Source organism: Neoarthrinium moseri, assembly GCF_022829205.1.
Source record: "Neoarthrinium moseri strain CBS 164.80 chromosome Unknown scaffold35_Wmoseri_CBS_16480, whole genome shotgun sequence".
NCBI lineage: Eukaryota > Fungi > Ascomycota > Sordariomycetes > Amphisphaeriales > Apiosporaceae > Neoarthrinium > Neoarthrinium moseri.
This window is the reverse complement of record NW_026055149.1, coordinates 131,429-157,205: the sequence shown is the minus strand read 5'-3', so window position 1 is coordinate 157,205 and position 25,777 is coordinate 131,429. Positions and strand designations below refer to the sequence as shown.

At 51.7% G+C, this 25,777-nt stretch overlaps 10 protein-coding genes across 10 annotated transcripts; 6 read left to right on the top strand and 4 right to left on the bottom strand.

The window, feature by feature from the left end:
• Positions 1–215: 215 nt before the first annotated feature.
• JN550_008381 (uncharacterized protein) lies at positions 216–1,885 on the top strand (the record flags this gene model as incomplete). The annotated part of the gene is made up of 2 exons (XM_049320336.1): positions 216–1,091; positions 1,151–1,885. 2 exons carry the CDS (start codon positions 216–218, stop codon positions 1,883–1,885), a joined length of 1,611 nt encoding a protein of 536 aa, XP_049169603.1.
• Positions 1,886–2,954: 1,069 nt separating this feature from the next.
• Positions 2,955–4,785, top strand: JN550_008380 (uncharacterized protein; the record flags this gene model as incomplete). The annotated part of the gene is made up of 3 exons (XM_049320335.1): positions 2,955–3,973; positions 4,110–4,530; positions 4,594–4,785. The coding sequence occupies 3 exons, from the start codon at positions 2,955–2,957 to the stop codon at positions 4,783–4,785; spliced, it is 1,632 nt and encodes a 543-aa protein (XP_049169602.1).
• Positions 4,786–6,262: 1,477 nt separating this feature from the next.
• On the top strand, positions 6,263–8,559 carry JN550_008379 (uncharacterized protein; the record flags this gene model as incomplete). The annotated part of the gene is made up of 3 exons (XM_049320334.1): positions 6,263–6,582; positions 6,660–7,233; positions 7,285–8,559. The coding sequence occupies 3 exons, from the start codon at positions 6,263–6,265 to the stop codon at positions 8,557–8,559; spliced, it is 2,169 nt and encodes a 722-aa protein (XP_049169601.1).
• Positions 8,560–9,577: 1,018 nt separating this feature from the next.
• Positions 9,578–10,660, top strand: JN550_008378 (uncharacterized protein; the record flags this gene model as incomplete). The annotated part of the gene is made up of 1 exon (XM_049320333.1): positions 9,578–10,660. The coding sequence occupies one exon, from the start codon at positions 9,578–9,580 to the stop codon at positions 10,658–10,660; it is 1,083 nt and encodes a 360-aa protein (XP_049169600.1).
• A 234-nt stretch (positions 10,661–10,894) lies between these two features.
• Positions 10,895–12,628, bottom strand: JN550_008377 (uncharacterized protein; the record flags this gene model as incomplete). Its single annotated transcript, XM_049320331.1, has 3 exons — positions 10,895–11,728; positions 11,791–12,247; positions 12,306–12,628. The coding sequence occupies 3 exons, from the start codon at positions 12,626–12,628 to the stop codon at positions 10,895–10,897; spliced, it is 1,614 nt and encodes a 537-aa protein (XP_049169599.1).
• Positions 12,629–13,383: 755 nt separating this feature from the next.
• JN550_008376 (uncharacterized protein) lies at positions 13,384–14,160 on the bottom strand (the record flags this gene model as incomplete). Its single annotated transcript, XM_049320330.1, has 1 exon — positions 13,384–14,160. The coding sequence occupies one exon, from the start codon at positions 14,158–14,160 to the stop codon at positions 13,384–13,386; it is 777 nt and encodes a 258-aa protein (XP_049169598.1).
• Positions 14,161–14,766: 606 nt separating this feature from the next.
• Positions 14,767–16,456, top strand: JN550_008375 (uncharacterized protein; the record flags this gene model as incomplete). The annotated part of the gene is made up of 4 exons (XM_049320329.1): positions 14,767–14,820; positions 14,867–15,106; positions 15,155–15,401; positions 15,456–16,456. 4 exons carry the CDS (start codon positions 14,767–14,769, stop codon positions 16,454–16,456), a joined length of 1,542 nt encoding a protein of 513 aa, XP_049169597.1.
• Positions 16,457–17,481: 1,025 nt separating this feature from the next.
• JN550_008374 (uncharacterized protein) lies at positions 17,482–19,296 on the top strand (the record flags this gene model as incomplete). Its single annotated transcript, XM_049320328.1, has 1 exon — positions 17,482–19,296. The coding sequence occupies one exon, from the start codon at positions 17,482–17,484 to the stop codon at positions 19,294–19,296; it is 1,815 nt and encodes a 604-aa protein (XP_049169596.1).
• Positions 19,297–21,528: 2,232 nt separating this feature from the next.
• JN550_008373 (uncharacterized protein) lies at positions 21,529–21,879 on the bottom strand (the record flags this gene model as incomplete). The annotated part of the gene is made up of 1 exon (XM_049320327.1): positions 21,529–21,879. One exon carries the CDS (start codon positions 21,877–21,879, stop codon positions 21,529–21,531), a length of 351 nt encoding a protein of 116 aa, XP_049169595.1.
• Positions 21,880–23,252: 1,373 nt separating this feature from the next.
• Positions 23,253–24,011, bottom strand: JN550_008372 (uncharacterized protein; the record flags this gene model as incomplete). Its single annotated transcript, XM_049320326.1, has 2 exons — positions 23,253–23,798; positions 23,853–24,011. 2 exons carry the CDS (start codon positions 24,009–24,011, stop codon positions 23,253–23,255), a joined length of 705 nt encoding a protein of 234 aa, XP_049169594.1.
• Positions 24,012–25,777: the final 1,766 nt, after the last annotated feature.

Genomic DNA, 25,777 nt, shown 5'->3' with positions numbered 1-25,777 from the left:
TGAGGATCTCAGGATCACCAAGGGCATACCTAAGCCACCGACGGCTCACAACATTGGAAGCGCTTTTGGTTTCTTGTCAATTGCTTTCCCGGTTCCGTTCTCGATCCCGATATTACTGGGATTTCGTTACGACACGAACGTCAACATCGCAGTACCCCGACAGCCGACGTTGAAACGACCAGCTTGCCACGCACTGCCCCTCCCCCGGTCACATCATGTCGGCCAACATTCTTGCCAACGAGGGCGTCAGCCTCGTCAAGGCGAGCAAGTACGCCGAGGGCATCGAGAAGCTGAGCCAGGCCCTGAAGGCCCAGCCAGCCCCGGTCTGGTTCCTCGAGCGGTCCAAGGCCTACCTGCGCACCAACGAGGTCCAGCGCGCCCTCAACGATGCCGAGCAGGCCCTCTCCATTGCCTTCGAGAGGGCTAACCGCGACTTGATGGCCGATGCCCAGATCCGACGAGCCATAGCCCTGTTTCGACTGGACCGATACGCAGACGCCGACATCTGCGCCTTCTGGGCCATCCGCCTGGTCGAGGGAGCCAGGGCCTCCGAAGATGATGGTCAGCAGAACAAGGTCAACGAGAACGGCGACTACACCGTGACGGCAAAAGAGGTCCAGGACGCCAACCAAGCAGCAGAGGCGTCCAAGAAGAATGACGGCCTCAGCGCTGCCATGGGCGGCGAGCGATCCAAGTCCACCACGGTTCGAAACCTTGCCTTCTCTTGGCGCATCCAGGCCTTGACCAAGATGGACCAGCTGGAGGCCGGGGCGCCCGGTCGCAAGGTCAACGTCGCCCGATACCCGAAGACCAAGGTACAGGTGGAGGAGGTCGACAACCTGCACGTCGACGAGCCTGCAGAAGAGCCGAACAAGCCGAAGATCCCGGCCCACATACTCCCCGGCCTACAGCCCGAGCCGTCCGACAGCGGCAGCTGGGCGTGGGATGATGTTTGGAGAGAGTTCCGTGCCGAGCATGCCAAGCACGACATTCGCACCGATTTCTACCAGAACGACACCACCCTCAACGTCAGCTTCTTCGTCAAGAATGTGCCGAAGGACGAGTTCCGTGTGGATGCCCAGGAGCAACGTGTAAGTCCCATCGCCCGGTCGCTGGTCGCATGGCGTATACCCACTGACTTGCTTTTTAGGTCACGCTCGGCCCCATCCCCAACACCCCCTCCGGCTCTCTAACACTCCACCTCTTGGACAAGATCAGGCCCGCAGATACGACGCACACTGTCAAGTCGATGAAGGTGGAATTGGTGTTGCGAAAAGCAATCCCTGGCAAATGGGGAGCCCTTCGCCCGCCCACCGCCTCAATCTTTGACAACATTACCATTGGCCAAGCATCACACGGCACGCGTGACGAGTTTATTGGCCACGCTCGAAGTCTGGGCTACGATAGCCCCAGCAGTTTCTCTAAGAATGCATTTGGCGACGACACAAGGGCTTGGTATCTTGCCTTGCTGGACAAGCTGTCCCCAGTGACGTATGACACCGTAAATGCTCCAGCACCCCCTCAATCCACACCGGATGCCACGCCGCTCAAGCCCTCAACAGTCGAGGCTGTGACGAAGGAGAATGCAACTCCAAACACGGCTGCACCAGCCAGCTCTGCTGGCCCTTCCTATCCCACGTCGTCCAAGTCAGGCCCCAAGAACTGGGACGCAATAGACCTTGACGAAGACGACAATCCCGAGGGCGTCGATGACTTCTTCAAGAAGCTGTACAAGGATGCGGACCCTGACATGAGACGAGCCATGATGAAGAGCTACGTCGAGAGCAACGGCACGAGTCTGAGCACGAGCTGGGAGGAGGCCTCGAAGAAGAGCTATACGACTTCTCCGCCCGATGGGGTCGAGGCCAAGAAGTGGGACAAATGATAGGCTCCTCCTGTTCCACGATTACGAAGCGATGATCCATGAGATGAGGGTCGAAACGTGCATTTGATGGTGGAGCAAAAGTCATACCGCTGTCTTCATTGATACCACTTGCTTTAGTAATTTGAAATGCGCCCGTCAATGTGAATGCAGACGATCAAAACTCGGCACCTCGCAATCGTCTGACAGTGGTATCTGGTTTCATTGTAGACTTGGCCAGCCCAGGGTCGTATTACTAAGGCATCCAGGTATAGCAATCCTGCTGCTGCATTGCATGCAACCTCTAGTGTGTATATGATCGTCCCTGGAAACGTTGAACTTTGCCAAGACATATGGAATATTGGCTGGCGCCAAGACAGTGGCATGACATCGCCGCAAAGCTTACATGATCCACGGCCCATCGAGACGACGACCATTAGCAATGACAAGGCCGTTTTTCTATGCCCGACCCCACGTCCCCCAGGACGCCAGGACGCGCGCTTCAGCCTCTCGTCGCTCGGATCGTTCCCTCCCCACATTCGCCCTTACTCCAAGTCTCCAACCGTCGATCCGCCCCAAGCCCACTATCGTGAACTATTTCAGCCGGCAGTTTGCTGATTGGCCCGCGCCGCCTCGAGTTCGGTTAATAAGGCCTGAGTAAACCGGGGTCCCGTCTCACACACGTACGATCTGCTGCTGCGTTCTAGGGCCGAGCTCCCAGCGCCGTGGACGGCCTGTCGGATTGGTCATGGGGCGCCAGGCAGCCTGGCCTGTAGGATCTATTCTTCCGGGCGTTTAGGCGCGCCCGACGTGCGCGGTGATGTCTATGATGATCAGCCACCTCGTGTGCCGTGGCTTGGGGACCGTTAGGGCCAGAGCAAAGTGCCAGAGCCAGATATAAACCCCCAGATGTGAAAGACTTAAGTTAGCTCGTCCTACCCGAGCGATCCGTAGTACACGTCCTTCAACAGGACTATAGGAACGCTCATAGACAACCGACGGGTCCCCCTCGGGCTCTAGTATATTGATATCAACAGCAGCGTTCTTCAACAGCACAAGGAACCGGCTTCCTGGCCCTACTATTCGCAGTATAATGGCTGAATCCTCCTCGGCCACCGTGGCCTTCCTCGCCACGGTGCTGCCCTTCATCAGATCCCACCTGATATCTATATGTCTCTCCCTGCTCGTCTTCCGCGCCTTCTATAAGCGGTACGCCTCGCCGCTGCGGTCCTACCCGGGGCCGTTCCTGGCCTCGTTCTCGCGCCTGTGGAAGGTGATCTCGACGGCGCGGGGCCGCACGCAGCTGGAGCACATCGCGCTGCACCAGCGGTACGGGCCGGTGGTGCGGATCGCGCCCAACGAGGTGTCGATCGCCTCGCCGGCCGCGGCGCGGACGGTGCTGTCGGCGGGCAAGCGCTTCTACAAGACGGACTTCTACGACGTCTTCCCGCCGCCCGAGAACCCGGACATCTTCACCGAGACCCGCGAGGACGTCCACGCCGCCAAGAAGAAGGTCGCCAACGTGCCCTACTCCATGGCCGCCATGCGCCAGCTGAGCCCCTTCATCGACGAGACCGTCGACCTGCTGGCGCGCCGCCTGGGCGAGTTCTGCACGGACGCCGGGGAGGCGACGCCCGACGAGAAGACGATGAACACGACGTCGGCGCAGCAGCCGGGCCAGGCGAGGAGCGGCAAGGTCGACCTGGGCGACTGGCTGCACTACTTCGCCTTCGACGTGCTGGGCGAGGTGGCCTTCAGCCGGGCGTTCGGGTTCCTGGCGGCGGGCCGCGACGTCGAGGGCGCCATCGCCACCATCGACGCGAGCCAGACGTACAACGGCATCGTGGGCCAGGTGCCCGAGCTCGACCACCTACTGCGCCGCAACCCGCTGTGGAAGCTGGTGCCGGCCCTGAACCCCAGCAACGCCCTCATCACGCGCATCGCCTTCGAGGAGATGGACAAGCGTCGCCCCTTTGTCGAGGAGAAGTTCCAGGACGGCGCCGGCTCGCGCGACGGCCGCCAGGACCTCCTCGGCAGCTTGATCCGCGGCCACCTCAAGGAGGGCAGCGGGTTCTCCGAGGGCGACGTGTTTGCGGTTGCGCATGGAGCCATGTAAGTTGTCCTGTTTCCTTTCCCTGAAAGCCGATCGGCAAAAAGGGGAAACGCGTGATTGCCTATGAGAGAAGGAGTTCCACACTGTCGAAAGCAGGTTCGACACAAGGCCATGGCTAACAAGAGTCCCAAATAGCTTCGCCGGCTCTGACTCCACGGCTTCCACCATGCAGTCCTTCTTCCACCACGTGCTCTCGGTGCCGCGGATCCACGCGGCGCTCCGGGACGAGGTGGCGGGCGCCGTGGCCGCGGGCGAGATCCCGGCGTCGGGCAACGTCGAGTGGACGCAGGCGCAGGGCCTGGCCTACTTCCAGGCGTGCCTCAAGGAGGCGATGCGGGTGCGGCCGGCGGTCGGGGTCAACATCACGCGGCTGGTGCCGCCCGAGGGCGTCGAGCTCGACGGCCGCTTCTTCCGCGGCGGCACCCGCATCGCCGTCAACGGCTGGGTGCTGCACCGCGACCGCGAGGTCTTCGGCGCCGACGCCGACGCGTTCCGGCCCGAGCGGTGGCTCGAGGACCCCGAGAAGGCCAAGGTCATGGAGCGCTACATGTTCCAGGTGAGTCACGCATGGCCCCGGCAATATAGTCTGGCCGAGTGCTAACGGTGGAACCCCCTATAGTTCGGTGGTGGCAGCCATGTCTGCATTGGGCGCAACTTGGCCCTCCTGGAGATCAACAAGGTGATCCCACGTCTGCTGAGAGACTTCCATTTCGAGCTTGTCTATCCAAACCGGGAACTCAAGGCACACGCCTCGTTCTTTGTGGTGCAGCAGGGGTTGGAGGTGTATATTGAGCGGAAGGAGGCTGCGTAATCCGGAAGTACCTCATGCCGCGACTTTGGTGGTGTAATTGGCGGGAAATGTCTGTGTAAATGATAATGACAACGGGGTGCGTCGCATCTCGAGAACACGAGGCTTAATGAAATGTACAGCATTAATGGACCATTGGACATCGTTCTCGCGGTCTTCTGTAGTCCCTTCTGGGACGGAGTTTCAACTCAGGCTCCTCCCGTGCTCGCTACAAGCGGGAATGCGGAGGAGGATGGCGATCTGGGAGAGGTGACAAGGATATCGATAGTCTTCCAACTAACTGCCACCGGCTGACTCCATCGTCAAACGGTTTCTCGCGCGGCATCCTGTCCGCGCCGCTCAGTGTCCCGGCCCCAGCATATCGGAAACTCGCTCAACTGCAGCCGTTGATGCCGCCTCCATAGATAGTAGTGTCGACGAAAACATCCTACTACAAACCGGGCCCGAGGAGCTGGGGCGACGGCGCGGAGGACCCTTGGGTGATCTGGGACTAGTTAGCGACGCCAGCTGAGGAGATCAGAGCTTCAAGAACGTGCTCCCGTGGCTTGGGTGAGCTTATTTCGCGGATTTAGTGCCGTGGTGATTGGACGGCGCCGAGTATTGGCTTGTATTAACCGCATATCGACCCCCGCTTTATTTTCCTGGCAGACGAAAGAAAAAACTAGCTCAATACCTCTCTTTCCCGCTCAAGACCCCTGCCCCCTGCTCGCCCGTCCCCCGAAACACTACAGACATACCGCATCTGGCTGTGGATGCCCATCGCATCTGGATCTGGACCCTTGTTTCGTGGTCAGATTGTCTGGACTTTGCAATCGCCCGTCCCCAGAAATCCGGGCGCCATGGCTAAAGTGGATGTGGATGTGGTTGGGGATGGGGATGGGGATGGGCGGGTGTTTTCCTTCCATGGGAGATAGCATGTAGCCGTCTTTGGTTTACAACATGTCCGTAACTCGTAGGGCGACAGAGTGACTTGGACGCCGTGAAGTCCTTCGTGCACCAGAATCTTGCTCGTGGTCAGGCGAGGTAACGGCACCGTCGACTGAAAGCAGACCAACCGCCCGGTCGGTTTCGTATATCATCTACACTCGGGCCTTGTCTCTCGGCACCATTCAAATTTGGGCCTTGGCTTTCCGGTTCCTAGCGACTGCATGCTGTACACATTGACGTGCATATCTCGAGCTGCGCTCTGAGAAAGTTTGTTCATACAGCAATCACCTTCAGCATTACCTGCCAGTTGGCTGCTAACTCGCCCGCCATGGTTGGCAAAATCACTTCGGCGGCTCTATGTGCCTTGTATCTTATTCCTATGACCAGCGCATTTCAAGATGGTATCATCGGCTTCGGTATCGACCTATATCAAGACCTCTGCTGTCAGACATGTCACGATTCGCTCTCTATGCTCTATCTGAACTGCACGACCTTCAGCGAAGACGATGGCATGTCCGGGGACATGGGGATGGATATGGACATGGACATGTCAATGATGGGCATGACCAGCGACGAGTGCTACGCGAGCAATACCCCGTGGCTTCAGACAATGGCTTACTGTATCCAACAAAACTGCAACGCCGACGGATATCCCGCTGAAAAGCAGGCCGAGTGCTTCAGCAAGCAGGCAGTCGCTGGTGCTTCGACTCCGACTTTCGAGCAGAGTCTGCCCGCCACGCCGCCTACGATCGAACTGGCGGAAGATGCCATGTGGCTCAACGAGACCAGCCTGGTCAACAGCAACGTCTATTACTCCACCCATGGAACCTATGGAGAGTTCGCTAGACAAGAATATCTGCATACAAGATACTCGTAAGTCCTTTGCACACTTGTGTCCAGTCTATATCTGCCTGCAAGGAAGAAGCTAAAAAAAAACACTCTACTATCAGAGTAATACTATATCTTTTAGTCATCGGCACCTGCATCATCGCCGGAGCTTTCGCCCACATCAGGGGCGCCTTTCCTGGATTTCAGAAAAAGTTACAGACCTCCAATCTGTGGGCAAAGCTTCAAGGGCTCGTCTTCTTGCCCGCCTTCGTTGGAACTCGGCGTCTGGAGCCTCTGCCCGGGAAAATAGGCTATGTTCCTAGTAGAGCCCTCGGCATATTCATCACCGTCTTTGTCATTCTCAACGTGGTCTTCTCTGCCGTCAATTTCCAGAGCTTCCAGCCCAACATCTGGTTCTTTTCCTCCGGGTTTGAACTATGCGAGTACGTCGGTAATCGGACGGGTACGCTCAGTCTTGTCAACCTGACCATTGCGATCTTATTTGCGGGCCGGAACAACCTTCTCCTTGCCATCACGGGATGGAATCAGACGGCATTCCTTACACTACACCGTTGGATTGCAAGAGTAGCAACTCTGCAAGCCGTTGTGCACTCCATAGCCTACACAGTTGCCTACTTCGAACCCGGATACGAAGGAGCGTCAGCCTATGCTGCCAAAGCAGCTGATCCGTTCTTTGTGAGTCGACTTGACCATTGAGGTGTGGATAACCTGACTAATATGAACCAGTATTGGGGAATTATCGGCACAATAGCCCTTTGCCTGGCGCTTGGCTTTGCGGCTCTCCCGTTTCGAACCAAGTTCTACGAGTTTTTCCTGTTCACCCACGTTGCCTTCATTACTGTCGCTTTGGCCGCATGCTGGTACCATCTGGTTCCTCACTTCGGATTCGACTACGGTTACCAAGTGTGGCTCTATATCGCCTTCGCTTTCTGGGCTGCTGACCGCACCGCTCGAGTTGCTCGCGTGCTTTACTACAACCGTTTCGGCGACACCGCAGGTGTTGTTGAGGCGGTACCAGGATGTGACGTCCTGCAAATCACCGTTTTCCCACGAGCCGATTGGAAGTTTGGCCCTGGACAGCACAGTTTCTTGTACTTTCCCTCTTTGGGCAAGCCATGGGAAAGCCACCCCTTCAGTATTGCTGGCTGGAAGAGAAAAGGCCAGGAGCTGCCCGTGCTGGCGACCACTGGGCTTGTCGCTGGTGAAAATGAGAAGGCCTCGCAACCGAAGGACTTCGGTATCGTGTCAGTCACAGCAGACTCTGACTCTTCACCTAGCTCTTCACCGAGGAGACCACAGGCTGCTACCGCACACAAGACTCAAATTGTGGGACATACATACATCCAATTCCTCGTCCGCGTACATGCTGGGATGACTTCCAGTCTCCAAAAAAGACTACTGGAGTCGCTTTCTGGCTCCAAGATGGAAGTGTCAGTCTACACAGAGGGTGGCTATGCTGGTCATCGAGCAACCCTGCAGCCTCTTTCTGTTGCCGATACAGTGCTGTGCCTGATCGGCGGTATTGGCATTACGAATGCGCTTAGCTATATTCAGGAATACGCAAGTTCCAACATCCATAGAGGTGAGAGTTCAAGAACAGGTCGCGGCGTCATGAAAAAGGCAAAGCGATTTGTCCTGGCCTGGTCTGCGAAGGAAATGGGCCTCATCGAGCACGTGAGACGGAATTTCCTCGCTGATGCCGAAGGCGTTGAGTTTCAATTCTGGTACACGGGCGATGTCGATGCCGCTTCGCAGAAGTCGAACTCTCTTGACGATGAGACTCAGAAGGAGGCGACATCGGCTTCGCGGACTACGGCAGGCGCAACGAATGGGAGAATGGAGATTGGAACCGTGATCAGGTCCCACCTGGAACCGGGCCTTCAGACGACTGTCCTAGTATGTGGGCCGGGGACATTCACAGACGAAGCCACGAGGCAGGTTGTGAAATGTGTCAAAGAGGGGTTTAGGGTAGATCTAGTGGAGGAGGCGTATGCTTGGTAGACTGGTTTCGCTAATAACGAGCAATTATTGTTTTAAGACGCCCATCCTGTGACGACGGTAACTTCTCTGAGCACACACCGGATTTTCCACGAAATAATGACTCTAAGTGCTTTAGCGCAGACTCTCTACTGAAAACCCGCTTGCCATATGCCAAGCACTTTGACAGCGTCCAGTCAGGTCCTCAGGGTAGGCTGGGAATGAGGGTGACGAATGAATTGTGGAGTTTCGCCATTTAGAGTTTGAACCCTTGTAGACCTAGATCTCGTGGCCCATGCCGTGCGACAATGCACTGAAACATCGACCGTGCTCTACAGCGCGAACGAGGTACCTGTACTACGGTGCAACTCTCCCGCTCTCGGTACACTGCAATGTCTAGCATCTAACCCATGATGCGCAGCAAGCTACCGGGGCCATGGCCAAGATCGAGGCAGTATTACCGTACTTGTTTTGGCAAAATGGCCGGGTCGGCGAGGTGAATCGTGCGTCCCGCAAAGGTGGTAAATCGAGCAAACTTGCTCAAATGCAGAGATCAACATGGATTCATGCTAGCGTATATGGTCAATGTGCTGCAGGGCCCTATACACCAGGGGCCCGCCGAATCGTTAACAGATTGCCGGACGAATAGGCGGCAACTCATGGAAGCTGGGACCCTTGCCGGCCTTGCACGACATCGTCTCGTGTTATGAGGTAGGTGTAGTAGATGTCCTGAAAATGAGCTCCGCGTACGTGCTGTTTCTGATGCCGATCTAGACTATTGCGGCTATGTGTCTAGTGCACTTGCTTGGGTGGACATACCTAGATACATAAATAAAACGTCTGGAAAAAGTCGACATATTAATAGAGTACAACATCACGACTTCACATGTACCTTTCCTGGTTCCCAAATACTGGCGAGTTGACTTGAACACAACTTCTTTTTCATTAATAATTATCCCTCCCTTGACCTTGATATCAGTTGAAACAAAGCCAACACGGACTCATGCGTCGAACCATAGTCGGCAGTTACGGTAGCCCTATCATGCAGCCCAAGGTATCTATCGTGGGTGCCGGGCCAGCTGGATTCGCTCTCGCGGCGGACCTCGAAAGAAGTGGAACAAATGTGTTGATTTACTCTCACCCTACGCACCTACGGCATGCCGGCTACGTGATCAAGAATGGCTACTTGACAGCCAGCGGTATCATCCAGGGCTCCGTGAGTCTGAAAGTCACATGTGACATGAGCGATGTCGTCCACTTCTCCACGACTATCATCCTCACGGTTCCGTCCACGGGACAGGAAACGGTGCTGCAAGAAATGAAGAAGTTCTGCCTGCGCCAGCATTCCATCATTGCAATCCCGGGAAATCTGTTCGCGCTCATTGCGGACGCGGAGATGGAAGTTGGGCACATCTTCGAAACCAACCTGTCGCCATATTCGTGCAGGATGAACGAAGGAAGCTTAATCGTGCTGGGCAAGAAGAGCCGCTTTTTCATTGCGTCTCTGGAAAAGGACTTGTGCCCAACTGTCAAGGACAAGATACAAGGCATCTTTCCAATGGAGCTTAAGTGGTGTAGCAGCGTCATCGAAGTCTCGTTGCTGAACGTCAACGGCGTCTTTCACCCGCTCATGATGCTCATGAATGCCGGCCGCATCGAAAGTACATCTGGGGACTTCCTGCTGTATCACGACGGTCTCACACGTTCTGTGGCCAACGCCATGATCGCCGTCGACAAAGTGCGAATTCAGATTGGCGAGGCATTTGGACTTCGGCTGAAGAGCGCGATAGAGGTGTCGAATGAGTGCTATGGCCACACATTTACCGACCTCGTAGATTTGGCACAAAATTCGAAACCGCACAACAAATTGAAGGCGCCAGCTGACATAGAAAATCGAAATATTTCGGAGGATGTTCCAGACCTGCTGGTGAGCTGGCATGACTTGGCAGAGAAGCTCGGGATTGATGCGTCTCCAATCAAGGCCGTGATTATTCTTGCCTATATGGCCACTGGGGTGGACTACATGAAGACGGGGAGGAACTTGCAGAAACTTCATTTGGAGGATTTCTCCAGAAATGAACTGATTGAAAGATTTAGTCCCATATCACATGGTTTACGGCGGTAGTTGACCAATTGTATTTTGAAAGAATTGAATGATAGTTTCAAGATTTTATTTTCGTGACGACTGTATGAAAGTAGAGGATAGACAAGTGGTCATCATGTGGCTCATTAGTCACAACGGAAGCAGGGCTGAGTTTATGGCCAATATGGTTCCACTGCCACATGCATTCTCTTGAATCTCCAACGCCATCTAAAATGCTATGTTCTCTCCTACACACATATCCATACTTTCAGTTGCTCAGAGCCTCACTTGACTACGATTAAGATTGCGGATCTTAGCACCGTAGAGTCCAAATATCCATGGTAGCGGGGCAAATCCAAGTGCGACAAACCCGAGCAAGCTGTTTCCCCATCCCCAACCAAGGGTGTTATACATGTTCAAACCACTAAGCGGCAGAAATGCCCCAGCAGAACCTCTGAGCACTGCGTTGGCACCAATTACACTCGCGGCGTAAGGCACGAACGCATCGACGAGGTAGGTTTGAATCCCGATGAATATCAAGATCGACCCGAAACCAGTGATGGCCGTGCCAATCTGCGGGATGATCCAATGCGCCTGCACTTGTGCGCTCCACCCGTAGACAAATAGCCCGATTGGGAACGTTAGAGCTCCTGGTATTGTGATAACAAGAGGAAGTCGGTCCTCGGGTGTGATGGTCTTGCCTGCAGCGGCGCGTTTCCTAAGGGTCCTGTCGCTAAAGCTCCCGACGTAAAACAGCCCCAATAGAGTCCCGGCGCCGCCAGCAATGAAAACAAGGCCAGCCTCGGATGTCGAAAACCCGTACACTTCTCTGAAGACAAATGAGTATGTCGCAAAGAGCAGGTAAAGTATCCCGTAGAGCACGGCAACGTAAGTGCACATGATCGTGACGATTGGGCAGCAAACCAGCATCTTCAATGGCCGTACGATGCTGTGCTTGAACAGTTCCCGTGGTGTAAGATCCGAAGCCAGCTTGGACCGGTATTTGGAGTTCCCTGTCTTCTTTCTGAGCGTGGCTGCCTTTCTTTCCAGCACTACCACGGGATACGTTTCCCTCAGCACGACAAAACCAAAAATGGTGACTACGCCGATCTATGTTGCATGAGTAAGGACCATACTATTCACACTGTGTTGGTATCAACATGAAAACTTACGACAATTGAAATGGTCCAAAACATCCATCGCCAGCCAGAAGCCTCTGTCACATAGCCGCCAATGATAGGACCAACCATTGGGCCGAGAATAGGGCCCACAGACCAGAGTGACACGGCTTTGCCTCTCTTTTCTCGTGGCATAAGGTCCGCAATGGTGCCTGAACCTATGGTGATGGTGGCCACACCTACAAACCCCGATAGGAATCGAAATGCCAGAATCATTCCCTGGTTCTGTGAAAGGGCACACATAATAGTGAACACTAAGAATAACATATTTGTGATGTTGTAGATGAGCACGCGGCCATACAGCTCACTCAGCGGTGCAAGCAGCAGCGGTCCAGAAGCAAAGCCAAGGACGAAAATTGACACCACAAATGTCGCAAATAGTGTAGAGTCAGTTCTGAACTCTTGCATAAGTTGTTCAACGCCTGGTGCGAGCATGGACGATACAAGAGGCCTACCACAATCAGAGTTTGCCTTCAAATGTCTTCAATAGAGGTGTGAAATCCACTCACACCGAAAAGCTGATTACAGAGATCGTGAGGATATTGATCCATTTTCTTGTCGATGACCAGTTCATCGGATTGCTTGGGTCTTGATCTTCTGGTTCATCCCACCACACTATGAACTCAGCTTCTGACTGAAGCTGTGCATCATCGCTGGTTTCGGGCTTCCCAGAAAAGAATGGCAACTGACTGCCTCCGCCTGTGCTCTCATCGTTTCTGGTATATATCGCGTCCACACCCTTCTCAGAGTCATCAGATATCGCCTCTGGCGCTTGAGCAAGGGCAGGCACGGACTCCCAGGATGCCGTTCTCGAACTTGATAAGGGAGGCATTCTTGAAGTCGACAGCCCAATTACAACTAATTCATAACAAAAACCTAAATTACTAAAGCATTGTCCTCGCCGGGAAGGACAGAGCTAGCGCTGTGAAATTCTTGTTCAATTAAGTGGGCGAGATGGAGTTCTGTTATCATGTGATTAGACTTCGTAGTTTACAGCAAGGTTTGCTGTCATTTCTCAAAACGCGGAGGGGTTCACGGACAGGTTGCAAAGTACGTTTCAATACTTGAATACCCCGATGCGAGTTCCGCAATTATCGTTTGAGATCCGCTTCGGCATTTGGCAAATCTTCGATTAATATGCTCAGAATACCCTGAGGTCCAGTAGTGGAGTACCGGTCTAGCCGTACGAAGTATGAGCTTCCGCTCCAAACCAAACATGTCCCTTGGCGCACAGCAACCCCTGTGCAGGATCTAACCGAGTTCCTGCATGAGCGGTAGTTAGTTAAAGCCCAGCAAGCTAAGAGTACCCCGCCACATCCCATAATGTCTATCTCATCAATCACTCAGGTGCCATTGGCGCTGTTACGCCAAGGTGTGACCCTATGCCCTCCCGCCAACTCATTGACGAGATTCTATTTCGGGATGGAAGCAGTACAGGGTCAACGTCGGATGTGGTGCATCTGTAACTGTCCGGAAGATATTCTAGACAGCTATGATTTAAGATCTAAACCGGCCTGCACGGTATCGGGGATATGAGTAGTTCAATCCAAGCGAGATTCTAGGCCCGAAGGTAGGTAATGCTCAATTCTATTTGGTGGCTACAGTGACCAATAATTCCATATCCATGTGAATACCGTCATCGGTTACCAGCTTGTCCCATTCCTTCTTCATCTCCGCTCTTGCCTTCGGTCGTAGATCCAGAGGAATTCCTCCATACGTCTTCCCGGATGAGCTTGTGTCTAACCAGTCGATCATAGCGTCCGCGTCTTTCGCCGACTTGACGATTTTGTTGATGACAATGTCTCTCTTAGAGAACCCAGCATTATCGATAAGACTCTCTAGTTCGCGCTGTTTCAGGAACTTTGGAGGGCTTTCTTCGGGATATTTCCGGTAAGGCTGTCTCGAGAGCACATCTTCCTTGATCCTCTCTTGTGCCGTAAGGTAGTCTCCTGACCCTCCTGAGATGCCGACGCGGCCCCCAGGCTTCAGCACACGGGCGGCCTCTCTCAGTGCAAGAGGCTGGTCCTGTACCCAGTGGAGAGTTGAGTTTATGAAGACGATGTCGAAGCTTTCTGACTTGAACGAAGAGAGGTCTTCAGCGACTCCCACATGAAACGATAGATTGGGTGTGGCCAGCTTGAGTGCAATGTCGATGCGCTCCTTGCTGGGATCAATTCCGACAACTTTTCCGTTGTCTCCAACAAGATCCGCTAGGTACGACGTGAGGTTGCCCGGACCGCAGCCGACATCCAAAACAAGCATGCCAGACTTGACTCCAAGCCTTTTGAGCAGAAACAGCCCTGCATCGTATTGGGTGTTGTTGACGAAAGTGTACCCTTTCGCCAGTTCCTGCGTATCGGCCATGGCTGTATGAAGATATTGATTTGCGTTGGTCGGATATTACTGCTGGACCTGCAAGATATGGCATGTTGATCTGTAGAAATCGTATCTTATATTCACCATACACGTGGTACATGAGGTGCTGCAATGGTGGGTCTAAGACAGCAGTGAGGCGATCGACGTGCGGATACTTAGGGGTAAGTTAAGCGTGCCTCATCCGGTTAGAGCTGCGCACTTCCCTGGAAGTACAGGTACGAACCAACCCGCGCGAATTTGAGCACATTGATTTTCGTACTTGATGCAACGTATAGTGTTGTCTCGAGGCATCTTTGGCGCTATGGTGGATAGCGCTCTTGTTCCGAACACGTTTCAATTAGAACTACAGTGTATTACCTGTTTGAAACAAGCTCGCGCGCTCGTGACTTCGCGAACGAATGCTCTAGTTGCCATACTGGTTATGAACCAAGTTAGGTGCACCACTGAAATACAGGGAATCCTTTCCTGGCAAAAAACTCAATGAGTGCCTAGTTAAAGCGTCCTTGACCGTGCCTATCATAAGCATGTAAACTGTACAGGTCGTTTCCTTCTCACAAATGCCAATATCACATTTTGGCTCACTGAACACCCACGATGGCGGTTTACCTATACTCTGCCACGTCACTGATCGGAACGGTCGCCATACTTGTGAGTTATTCACTTATGGAGAATGACCTCTACTTACCTTTGCTAGGCCTTTGCTGGGCTTCTTATTCAGATCGTTCACAGAAGATTATTTCATCCTCTCCGGTCTCTTCCTGGACCATGGGCCAATAGCGTGTCAGAGCTGCCTGCCACTTTGGCTTTGGTCACAGGAAACCAACACATCTACTATAGGTGGTTGCATGATAATTACGGCCCGGTGGTGAGGGTATCTCCGGATGAGCTTAGCTTCGTCAGTGTAGAAGCCCGTGAAGAGATCTATGGCCTTCGGGTAGGTGAAATCCCTGACTTGAGGTTCCAAAGCTGACTTGATGCGCAGAAAGGAGGCTTGAATATGGAGAAGAGTCCAATATTCTTGGGAGCTGTCGGCAACGTGGACGGACAAACAGGAGTTAGTCTAGCTCTTAACGGAGAGCACTCTCGGCAGCGCAGAGCGCTAGGATACCTATTCACGAATAGCGCATTGATGCACCACGAGAATCTTCTTCGAGTGCATATCCATAAGCTGATCGAAGTCCTTAAAACCATGGCTTCCGAGAACCGGCCCATCGATTTCTCGAGCTGGTGTAAGCGCTCAACGCTCAGTAAATCCACGCATATCTCGCTGACTGAATTCGCAGACACGTATGTTGCTTTCGATATAATGGGCGAGTTGTGCTTCGCCGAACCCTTTGGGTGCTTAGACCAGGCTTCAGCTACGGAGTGGTCTACATCTGTCATCAATGTATTCATAGCAGCTGCGTGGACTCAAGGCATCCGTCGCTTGTCTGGTGTTGGCACATGGCTTGAGACCCTTCTAGTTAAGCTCTTTGTGCCAGCGAAAGCAGCTGATTGGAGAAGAATTCACCTCAACAATTCGCGGGAGAAGACTATTGCCCGCCTCGCGGATGGGGATCGAGATCATCCTGACTTCATGTTCCACATTCTGAATAATGAGTCAAAGAAAACGCTCTCCCAAACCGAGGTCATTCTCAACATGGCGCTTTTTATCAGTGCTGGAACTGATACCACGGCAACAGCTCTCACGGGATGGACCTATTACGTTTGCACGCACCCGTCTGTATATAACCGTTTAGTGGATGAAATCAGGGGAGCATTCAAATCGAGCGAGGATATCAAATGGGACCAAGTCAGAAATCTTCGATACCTAGAAGCAACGCTGAATGAAGCTCTGCGCCTATTCCCGCCCTCAGCAGCCAGCCAGCAACGAATGGTACCCCCAGGCGGTGCTACTATTGACGGCTACTACGTACCGGCAGGAAAGACAGTCGCAGTATCACCCTGGGCGGCCACACGATCACGACTAAACTTCCACGAACCTGACTCGTTCTTACCTGAGCGATGGCTGAGAGAGGATGAAAAATTTTCGAAGGACCATCTGAACGCTTCCTTGCCATTTGGCACGGGACCTCGAGTATGCATTGGGAGGAACTTGGCCTATATGGAGATGCGCCTCATTATATCACTTATCTTATGGCATTTTGACATGGAGCTGGACAGAGCATCGTATAAGGATAAGAACAATATATGGGGCCTAGATGGTGACATGAAGCCTGTGAAAGTATTTCATTCTACGATGAAACCAGAGCTCTGGGTGAGTTTGAAAGAGGTTGCGCAATAAAGTTGGATGATTTACTCTGAATTGCTGGATTTCACTCTACTGCATCCCACTCTGCTATAATATCACAGCCTTCCTATGCCTTTGTCGTGCCCAAGTTCAATTTTTCCTGAAGTCAAATCTCCATATAATCGGGTGCGATATAGAAGTCAATATGTGTCGGGATGAGTTTAAGGTCTTTTCACGAATCTTCGCTCCTAACGAAATAGAAAACTCTCTGTAACAGTATATAACGGGGCAAGTTTATTCATTAGAGGCCAGCACCGCCACGGACCGTCTCGCGGTATCGTCAATTCAGAATTAATCAATCGCCAACATATCGGTCTGCCGCCAAGTCTAAATAGGGTACACGATACAATCTCGACTTAATTTGAGCTGGACCCACACGTTATCGTTTATAGGAGAATGCGACTACGGGAAGATACTTCGTATTCCGTAACAATAATAACAGGCCATGTGGTAGATTGTGATTATGTTACTCGTCGTGGCCAGGGATTGAGCTCAAAGAGGTGGGTGGCTTGTACTAATGGTGCCCCTCGCTCGCGCACGTAATTGACTCGGCTACTGATCAGTTGTGGCCTGGTTCTTGCAGCGCACCCTGGCTCCCGACGGAATGGCGTTGGGAGCCGGGGCGCCATGTGATATCGACGTCGCTCAGCCTCACTACACTGAGAATACTAGCTCGCCCTGCACTCAAAAAACGTAGTTTGCTTCGATGCTGCATCTGGTTCGTCGATTCTACGCGACTTAAAACCGGCCTTGGCTGTACTGTTCCACGCTGCCGGGCCGGGCTGACTCGAGGTGCATGCCATGCACCACAGATGCAGTCTCACTGTCAAATCATATCGCGACACAGCAATCTCGATGCTGCACGAGGCACCAACTGCATGCTACGTAGGTAAGTTTTTCGATCGGGCGCCAGCCAAAATCGTTCAGTTCCACATCTGATTCAAAATTCCCGCACTCTTCCTCCGATTCATCATTTTGAGTTCAGAACAGCAAGAACACGACGTGCGATAGTGCCTGCAATGGAGCAGTTTGTGGGTTTTGCCCCGCAACTTCCGCTTCAAGAAGCAAATCATATCCGAGTTGTGATCCTCTTACCAGGCGCCTTCGACGATCCAATCAAGTGCGCCCTCGAACATGTCGAACTCTTACCAAACTCCGACTACGAGGCCGTATCATACTCTTGGGGGGATGCAACTGTTACAAAGCCGATATTGGTCAATGATCGCATCTATCCGGTCACAACAAACCTCTTCACTGCACTCCAATACCTAAGAAATGAAAACATGGCGCGGAGACTTTGGATCGACAGTATTTGCATCAATCAAACCGACCTGGACGAAAGGAACCGTGAGGTTCGCAAAATGAGAGAAATATATTGTTCCGCCAGCCAACTTCTGATTTGGCTTGGTGACTACAGTCCAATGACAGAAGAAGACGTATCTTTGGTTTTCTACTTCGTTGAGGCCTTGTTCTTAGCCGGCCAAGAAGAACGTAAGGCAGAGTATGTCACTAATCTGGGCATTGAAGCAATGTGGCGATTGCGAGGCAAGCTGAAAAGGTTTCTAGAAAGTAGGAGTTGGTTGTTTCGTGTCTGGATTCTTCAAGAAGTTGCGGTGCGCCCTGTGCCGCACGATTATGCGCCGGAAATAACTCCACTCGTGATCTGTGGCGTATACGAACTTCCTTGGTTTCACTTCACCCTTTTGAGCCTCTACTGGGATCGGGACCCTCGCGCCAAATTTCGGCTCGATTTGCATCCTCCGGAAGATAATTTATGGAGAATCATCGCGGTCTCAGAGTTACACGGAGATATGCTGGAGCGGGACAGACCATTGGCTGACCAGATAGCTTGCTACCTCAGTTTCACAGCTGGATCCTTCCAGGCAACTGACGAACGAGATAGGATATACAGTCTCACGGGTCTCTTCCGTAGTGGACAAATTCCAGCACAGCTCCTTCCGGACTACCGCAAGCCTATGTCTCAAATTCTATTTGAGTACGCTATATACCTTCTCAAGGATCCAGACTTGATCGACATCATTCAATTCAACTCTGGAACTTCTATTGGTCTTCCTTCTTGGGTCCCTGACTGGCAGCACCATGCACCCAAAAGCTGGAAAATGGTGGAGGAAAAGGATCGCTTTGGAGGTCATTGTCGAGTAGATGAAGAGCGCCGATGTCTTGAGGTTGAAACGTTCACTTTCGCACACGTTTTAAAAGTCGTTTTGCAGGTGCCAAAGTACCAGCATCACAGTTCTGTCTCGGCATGGCTGGACGATGTCATTAAGAATACCGCCAACTCGATTGACGTTGCGACACAAGACCATCCAGTTGAGCAAGACATGGCCAATTTATGTTTTCAATTTAACGTTCGAAGAAATTTCGTACAAGATGTCAACTTACACGAGACGGTGTTGAAAGGAGAACATGGATACTCGTCCCTGCGCAGCTTTCGGGCTGTGGACACCAGATTGCACTCATCACCAACGTTGGTGGATTTGGTATCCTTAGACGATATGTGGCACGAAATAATGGAATCCACAACGGACAGATACATTTTCTATTGCGCGGACGGATCTTTAGGTATAGTCGCACAGAAGTGCGTTTCTCCTATTGAGGGTGATATAATATGTTCTATCAAGGGAGCATCCTCTGAATTTATCCTAAGACCTCACGGGGATCGATACGTTTTGATAGGCTATTGTCAGAGAACTCGCATTGGACACCGCTTCCATGCCAGCAATCTGGGACTATCAAAAATTTCGGATAAAATTCTACAGAGTCTCAAAGACTCATGGGATGAAGGACCTCTTGTTCGTATGCTAATCTGCTAACGAACCCACTCGAAGGGGGCAGCAAAATGATCAAGTGGCGCACGATAATATAAAGACTCAATATACTGAGCTCGGGCTGGTGGGACGTGGTATAGAATTGTGGTTTGAGAAATTGCGGCTGTGCTTTTCGCGTTTTATTTATTTAATTTCCCTCTTTTCTATAGACTTTAATACACCATCACACTTTTTGCCTTTATTTTACCACTATCCGGTTTGGCGACCGTCGATTTATACGTCTATTTTAGTCACACGAACAATGTACGTTCGATTTGTCGACACTGACGAGGAGGATTGCGTTGGTTGAGGTTGTGTTACTTGGGGAATATAGCCCAGGAGCACCACTCCAGTTCAATACCCAATCTACAAATTTTGCAAATAGAAACCAGTTATCTCGAGAAATGCTTCTTTCTATGCCATATGACCCATGCGCCAACTCCTTCTTGATCGTTCGTGGCATGATAAACATAGATTTGGGTCGATGAGACCTTTGAAATTCTCTCGGCGTTTCTCCGGACAGATATGACGACAACGGCAGCATCCTTCGAGCTTTAGATCAGTTATCAGCTTCTGATCGACTCCACATTTGATCGTTGTCTTCGAGGATTCGGATATTCGTGCGGTGTTATCGACAGGCGCTCCCGATGTACCAACATCTACCATAACAAAGGCATTGTCTTGGCTGGTAGAGACGTGTGTTTTGGGAGACATTAATATTTTATCAATCGGTATTAATCAAGGGTTGACTGATCATGGATCATATAGTAATGTTAAATGTCGCCAGGGAATGAAGGAAATCAGAGAGATATTGCTTGCCCATATTATTTTTTTTTATACATTACCCAAGTTACTGGATATCAGAACGTACCTTTAGGGAATCTCATAATTGTCATGTGTACGTGGAGTTGGTCATATTTGTACGTGTTCTTTGTTGAAAATGTCAATGTGACTATGCATGATGATTGAGTGTAAGAAGCATTGACGATGATACTTTCCAAGGTACTTGCATTAATACATTTCTTTGGGGGCAAAATCGAGCAATGAAATTGAGCAAAGAGTTCCATGTCCTTCATTGATGATAGTTTGAATTTTGACAAGATGAAAAGAAGTAGTAGATACGAAATATTGTGCACATCGGAGTCCTACTACGAACTTAATCACGGGGAATTGAAAAGAAAGAGGCTATGTCCATCACGACTAACATCCAGAGTCGAAATCAGCCGATGAAATGACCACAATTGTGGCATCAGTCAAATCATAGGTGTTAGCGAGATACCAGCTGCCGTGAGTATGTAGTTTCGCCACAAAACTACAGCTCAAGTGATGTGAATAACAGAGGCGTTAGTTTTTCGCACATTTCATTTGGTCACCAGAGTCGTAATAAATCGCAAGAACTCAAGTAGCGTGATGAAGGGGAACAAAGAGCACCTTGCACGAGACTGATTCAACGGTTACTCGGTTGGTGCCTCGATGGTCTCAAGCATGGTCCAGTTTTTGTTGGTTCGGGGCAGACGGGGCAAGGCGCCCGCATTTCAGTCAAACAAAGAAACCGGAAGTCAGGCGGGCGGCCCAACTGTCAGACTAACCTCGAAAGCGGACCAACACTAAATCATATGACAAGGTGATGAGTGTGAAGCCAATGCTGACGAATTGCTTTTCGCCTCGCGTCAACCTCCGAGTCGCTTGCACCGCTGCAGTTCTTTGTCCAAAAAAAAGTCAATGTGACAATGTATGATGATGGGAGTCCAAGCACATGAAGTCAAATAAACCCTCGTCGACCCGTAGTCTCGCTGTCCAAATAGGTCCTACTGCTTGTGCCTCTACAGAATCACGCCCGCCGTTGCATTCTTGTCGCTATTCCAGATATGGCTGCCCATTCATTGTTCAGAGCTCCGGCAGTCTAGTTTAAGATAGGTGCTCGGGCCGAGACCCACGCTGGCAAACGAAGATTGCTCGAAGCGGTTGCGCTACAGCACCAGAGGATGCTACAATGTCTGCACTCACAAAATGTGGCACCGATGACGACAAATTCCATTGCAACTGCTTCATTTTGGATGATCTCCGTTATATTGTAAGAGAGTTTGGAAGGGAATGAAATTTAATGCAAATGCTCCAAAATTCCGGCGCCGGTACCATGCCAAACCAAGCCTGACTCTGTTAGGACCTCCCTACCCACGCATTTCCTACGTCTTCGTCCTGCTTGTGAGAAGCCTAAGAGATCTAGAATACCGCACTTCAAATTTTCTTGCAAGCAACTTTACCCAGAACAGTACCCTTGCGCAGCTCAGCCACCTGGTCACCGCCGAACGCCTGGCCGGCCTTGTTGCCCTTGTTGTCGAAGCCTTGGCACTGCACCCGCGCCGCAACGCTGCCGCTGACGGTTCCAATTCTAATGGAAACGGCCTTTCTATTGAAGTTGTTTTGGCCCGGAACGGGGACCTCGAAGTTACCGATGAAAGTGTCAGGCTCAGTTTCGATCTGGAGGGTCGCCTTCACGCCGGCGCGCTCCTCGACGGGTGCAGAGTCGAGAGGGGCGGCGGCGGCCACAGTGGCCAGGGTAGCAATGAAGAAAGTGGCAAACTGCATTCTGAGGTTTGTTGAGAACTCGAAAGTTGAAGAAGCGAAATATGGAGATTGTGGTTTGTTTGCGACTGCTGTTTGTAGTGTGGACGGAATGGTTGATTCTGATATCTATTCAAGGTTGGGCCATGCTGGGTCCTTATATACCCGTCCAAAGTCCAAAGTCACGATGCGTTCAGCGAATTCTATACAATATCCTATTTTAGACACCGTACCACATCATTTACAACAAGGCGTCGCATTATGATGTTATTCTCGGCTCGGGTGTGGTGTTTGCCGGCACCATGGAATCCGGCTTTGTTGATTGGGTCGCTCCGCCTTGCAAACATTCAGCTAAGCCTCACTGCTCGTCAGCAGAATTCGCCAAATATGCTGTGGAAGCTGACTGCCTTGTTTAGGCGCCAAATCCCCGGGTCGCCGTCAGCATCTTATTGCGATCTTACCTACCAATGACCCTACGATAGTCGCATCCTGCGCATGACGTGTCGTCCGCAGACCTTGCCAAGCTCCCGGATGTTCTCAATAGAGGCATCGAGACAGTTGCATAAACCATCCATCGCGTGAGAATTCGTAGGCACATGCTGTGCATATGTTGCCTCTATGTAGATTCATTCGCTGTCTCCAATCAAAAGTGAGTCTGGATGTTACCATGTACTTTCCGGCTCACCCGCAATCTGAGGTCGTCAGCAAGCCCAAAATAGACAGCCAAGACTTTTGCCTCCGCTGCTAATAATACAGTGCAAACAATTGATTCAAGTAAGCATCAAAACATAGTGTTAAGGCTAGACGTTTACAAAGCTTAGGTCTGCTATATTCGGTCGTCGTGAGATATCTGAAACAAGCTTACTAGAGAGATGACTTTCAAATGAGTTTATCGCGCATCAAAGCTGACGGTAATAAACTACCTTGGTTATATCCAGCGACCTAGCTGCCAAACCATGTATGGCCTCAAATAATGTCCCAATATGGGTCGTGTTAGCAAGACCCAGGAAGGACACTGATTGTTCCTGACTATGACAGCCACCTCCCCTAATACAACAGAGTTCCTAGGTCGCCCTAGCCCTGTGTAATCACATGATCTACCAAGCGCCTACGTGCTTTTGAAACGATTACTTTTGATTTTTCAGCTTGTTTCTGCATTCCTTGCACGCGATTTGCAAACAGATCGGACACCGCCAGGCATGTTTGCGTGCAGCTTTGTAGCAGTACTGGCAGGTGTGGTTGCCCTTGAGCGAATGCCATATCGGAGTATGCTTGCAACGTTCGGCCTTTGCCTTCGCCGCCTCCTTCTCTTCCCTTTCTCTACGTCTAGCCTCTTTTTTGCGCTGATTGGCTTCCTGCTGACTCTCTCTAGCCTGTCGCTTCTGCTGTAGATCCTTTTATTTCTGCTCGGCCGTGCGTCGTCGCTGATCCTCTTGCATTGCCTCGGCCTCGGCTTGGCGGGCTGTTTGTGGCGATGCTCTGGTGGGCCACTGTTGGCGTTGGAACTCTTGAGTGAGAAGGACGAGACGCAACTCTGTGTCAATGTGCTCGAGTTCGAATACGAGCAGATGCTCATCGAGTTGCGAGAGACTGTAGACCAGTCTTCCCATTTCTTTGACCAGGGCTTCGTTATCATTGGCCCCGGCTCCGGGGTCTCTGGCGGCTGGTATAGCCGGGGTGTCGAATGGAGTAGCGATGCCCAACTCTATCATGATCGCACCAAGTCTCGCCCGTTTCTCACGGCGATCCTTCTTCATCGCCTCAATGTTAACAGAGAGGGCGTACAAGACCTTCTTCAGAAAGGCTATCTTCTTTTTGATCAGGTTGATTTCATTCTCTCCTTCTCGTGCGCGGCGATTGAATTCTGACTGGGCCTCTTTTCGACAATGATCGTAAGCGTAGCGCTTATGAGGATCTTTAAGACATTCATACGCTGCATTGATCTATGCAAGTGGTTGATTAGAATAACTCAGCTGAACAGTGGCGGTGCAACTCACTCTCTGGAAATCAACCGTCGCATTGGGATTGCTTGGATTCTTGTCCGGGTGCTTGAGCAAGGCCAGGCGCCTGTAGTTCGCCCTGATTGTGGCTTCGGAGGCATCCGGAGGCACCTCCAAGGTTGCATAGTAGTCCTCAGTATTGTCGCGATTGGCCATGACTCCTGCTATTGCGAGAGCCGTCACCAACGGGACTAAGATGTGAGTCTGTTACAACTTTGCTGAGAGCGTTGAGTTGAGCGATCGTCTAGAAGATTAGAAGGAGGCCGTGGAGCAATAACCTATTTTACTTCCCTATCAAAGACCTAGGCGTTTGCCCTCCGGTTCTTTAGCAGCCTGCGATGTCCCGTGTCCGAGACATGAAAGGAAATCCTGCAGGTTCATCTGTTTGCGTTGCCTAATTCGTCACAATCGACTAAATACTTTACATTGCAACATGACTAGGAAGCACCGAAACAGCCTTTCCAAGCAATCAATTATTTCTCTATATTTAGATTCACATTTCAAAATATCATGGTTCTTCTAGTAGCATGTTTGAAAAGCGGCTGCTGTAAGCAAGGTGTGCGAAGTGGCGGTATTCTGGGTTGGCACATGCGGGTGCCCGTGACAACCCTGAGAACTCCGAGCGGCACTGCCTAGGGCTATTTTACTTGCAACGAAACAGATTCAATCATATCAGTATCTAACCGTCGCTATAATGGCTTTGACGCTCTGAAGACACTGATATGAGCAGACGGCTGACCCCAGACAAGGAAGCAGAGGCGATAACATCGTGATAGCTGAGAAACATGCGGATTTAGAAACAGGTATTTACACTAGTACCCGTCCTCAATCTGACTACCTCGGGCTAAAATCTTGCATCAGATCCTATGCACAGCTATGAGTGCAACCTAGTCTGTTGTGTCGAATTGTTGATTATAAGACTCAAACACCAACAACCGCAGGTGGCCCACAGTGCAACCTCATAGACATATGGCTTCCCAACATCTATCTGATTTCAGCGTTTCTGCTATCACACGAATTCGATACGAGTTTAATAGAGTTAGAGATTTAAAATCAGGTCCCTGTTACTCCGTGTTTCTGTCATTCTTTCCCTCTCCCGACAGACAGCTCGTTCATCGGGGGAACGTATTTCCGTTGAGTGAACTCCCACCCGACATGAGCGCTGTTGGTGCAAGCAGATCAAATCGGAAGAGCTTATTGCCCTCAGCACACCCGGAGACCTCGCGCTATATAGACTGCGGGCCGCGTGTGGAAATGCCCCTTCTGAAGCTTGGCGGATAAACACACATCATTTTCGGGTTGGGTTCAGGCTGCCCGCCTCCCGCGATCGGCCGCTTGGGCGCAGGACCCACCTGCCGGCAGATGCCCGGAGGCTGAAAATTTCGGTTCAAGCCGCACGACGAGTCTGATTCGGTGGGCTCGCGACGCGAGTCCGCAGCATGGTGCGTCATCTAGCCACTCGCTAATGGGAGTTTGTCGCTGCACGGAGGGCCAAAACGTTTGGAGCAGAAAGCAGGAGGGCCTTTCTGAGATATATCATGGAGCTTATTCGCTCGCCGATTGGGTGTCTCCACGGGGAAAAACGCATCCCCGGCTAGCCATTCCGCCCCGTATTCATCACACTCCTGGGTGGGACCCAGGATCTCCTCCTAGGGAACGTTACGGATGATAGTGACGGATATGACGGCGTGCGCGCTCACACAGTAGTAGTCACCAGTATGGATTTGACGATCGGATCCTCTTGTAGATGGAAACCTCCAACCCTCGAGTCGCGAGCCCCCAGATTGCTGGCCCTGGGGTACGGGGCATTGAAGATGTAGGTTATGGGGATGCTCCGCTTAGAGGAGATACTTAGGGATCCCCGGAGTCACGTTTTTCTGCACTTGTCTCGTCCCCCTTCATCCTCGAAAATTCCTCCCCCG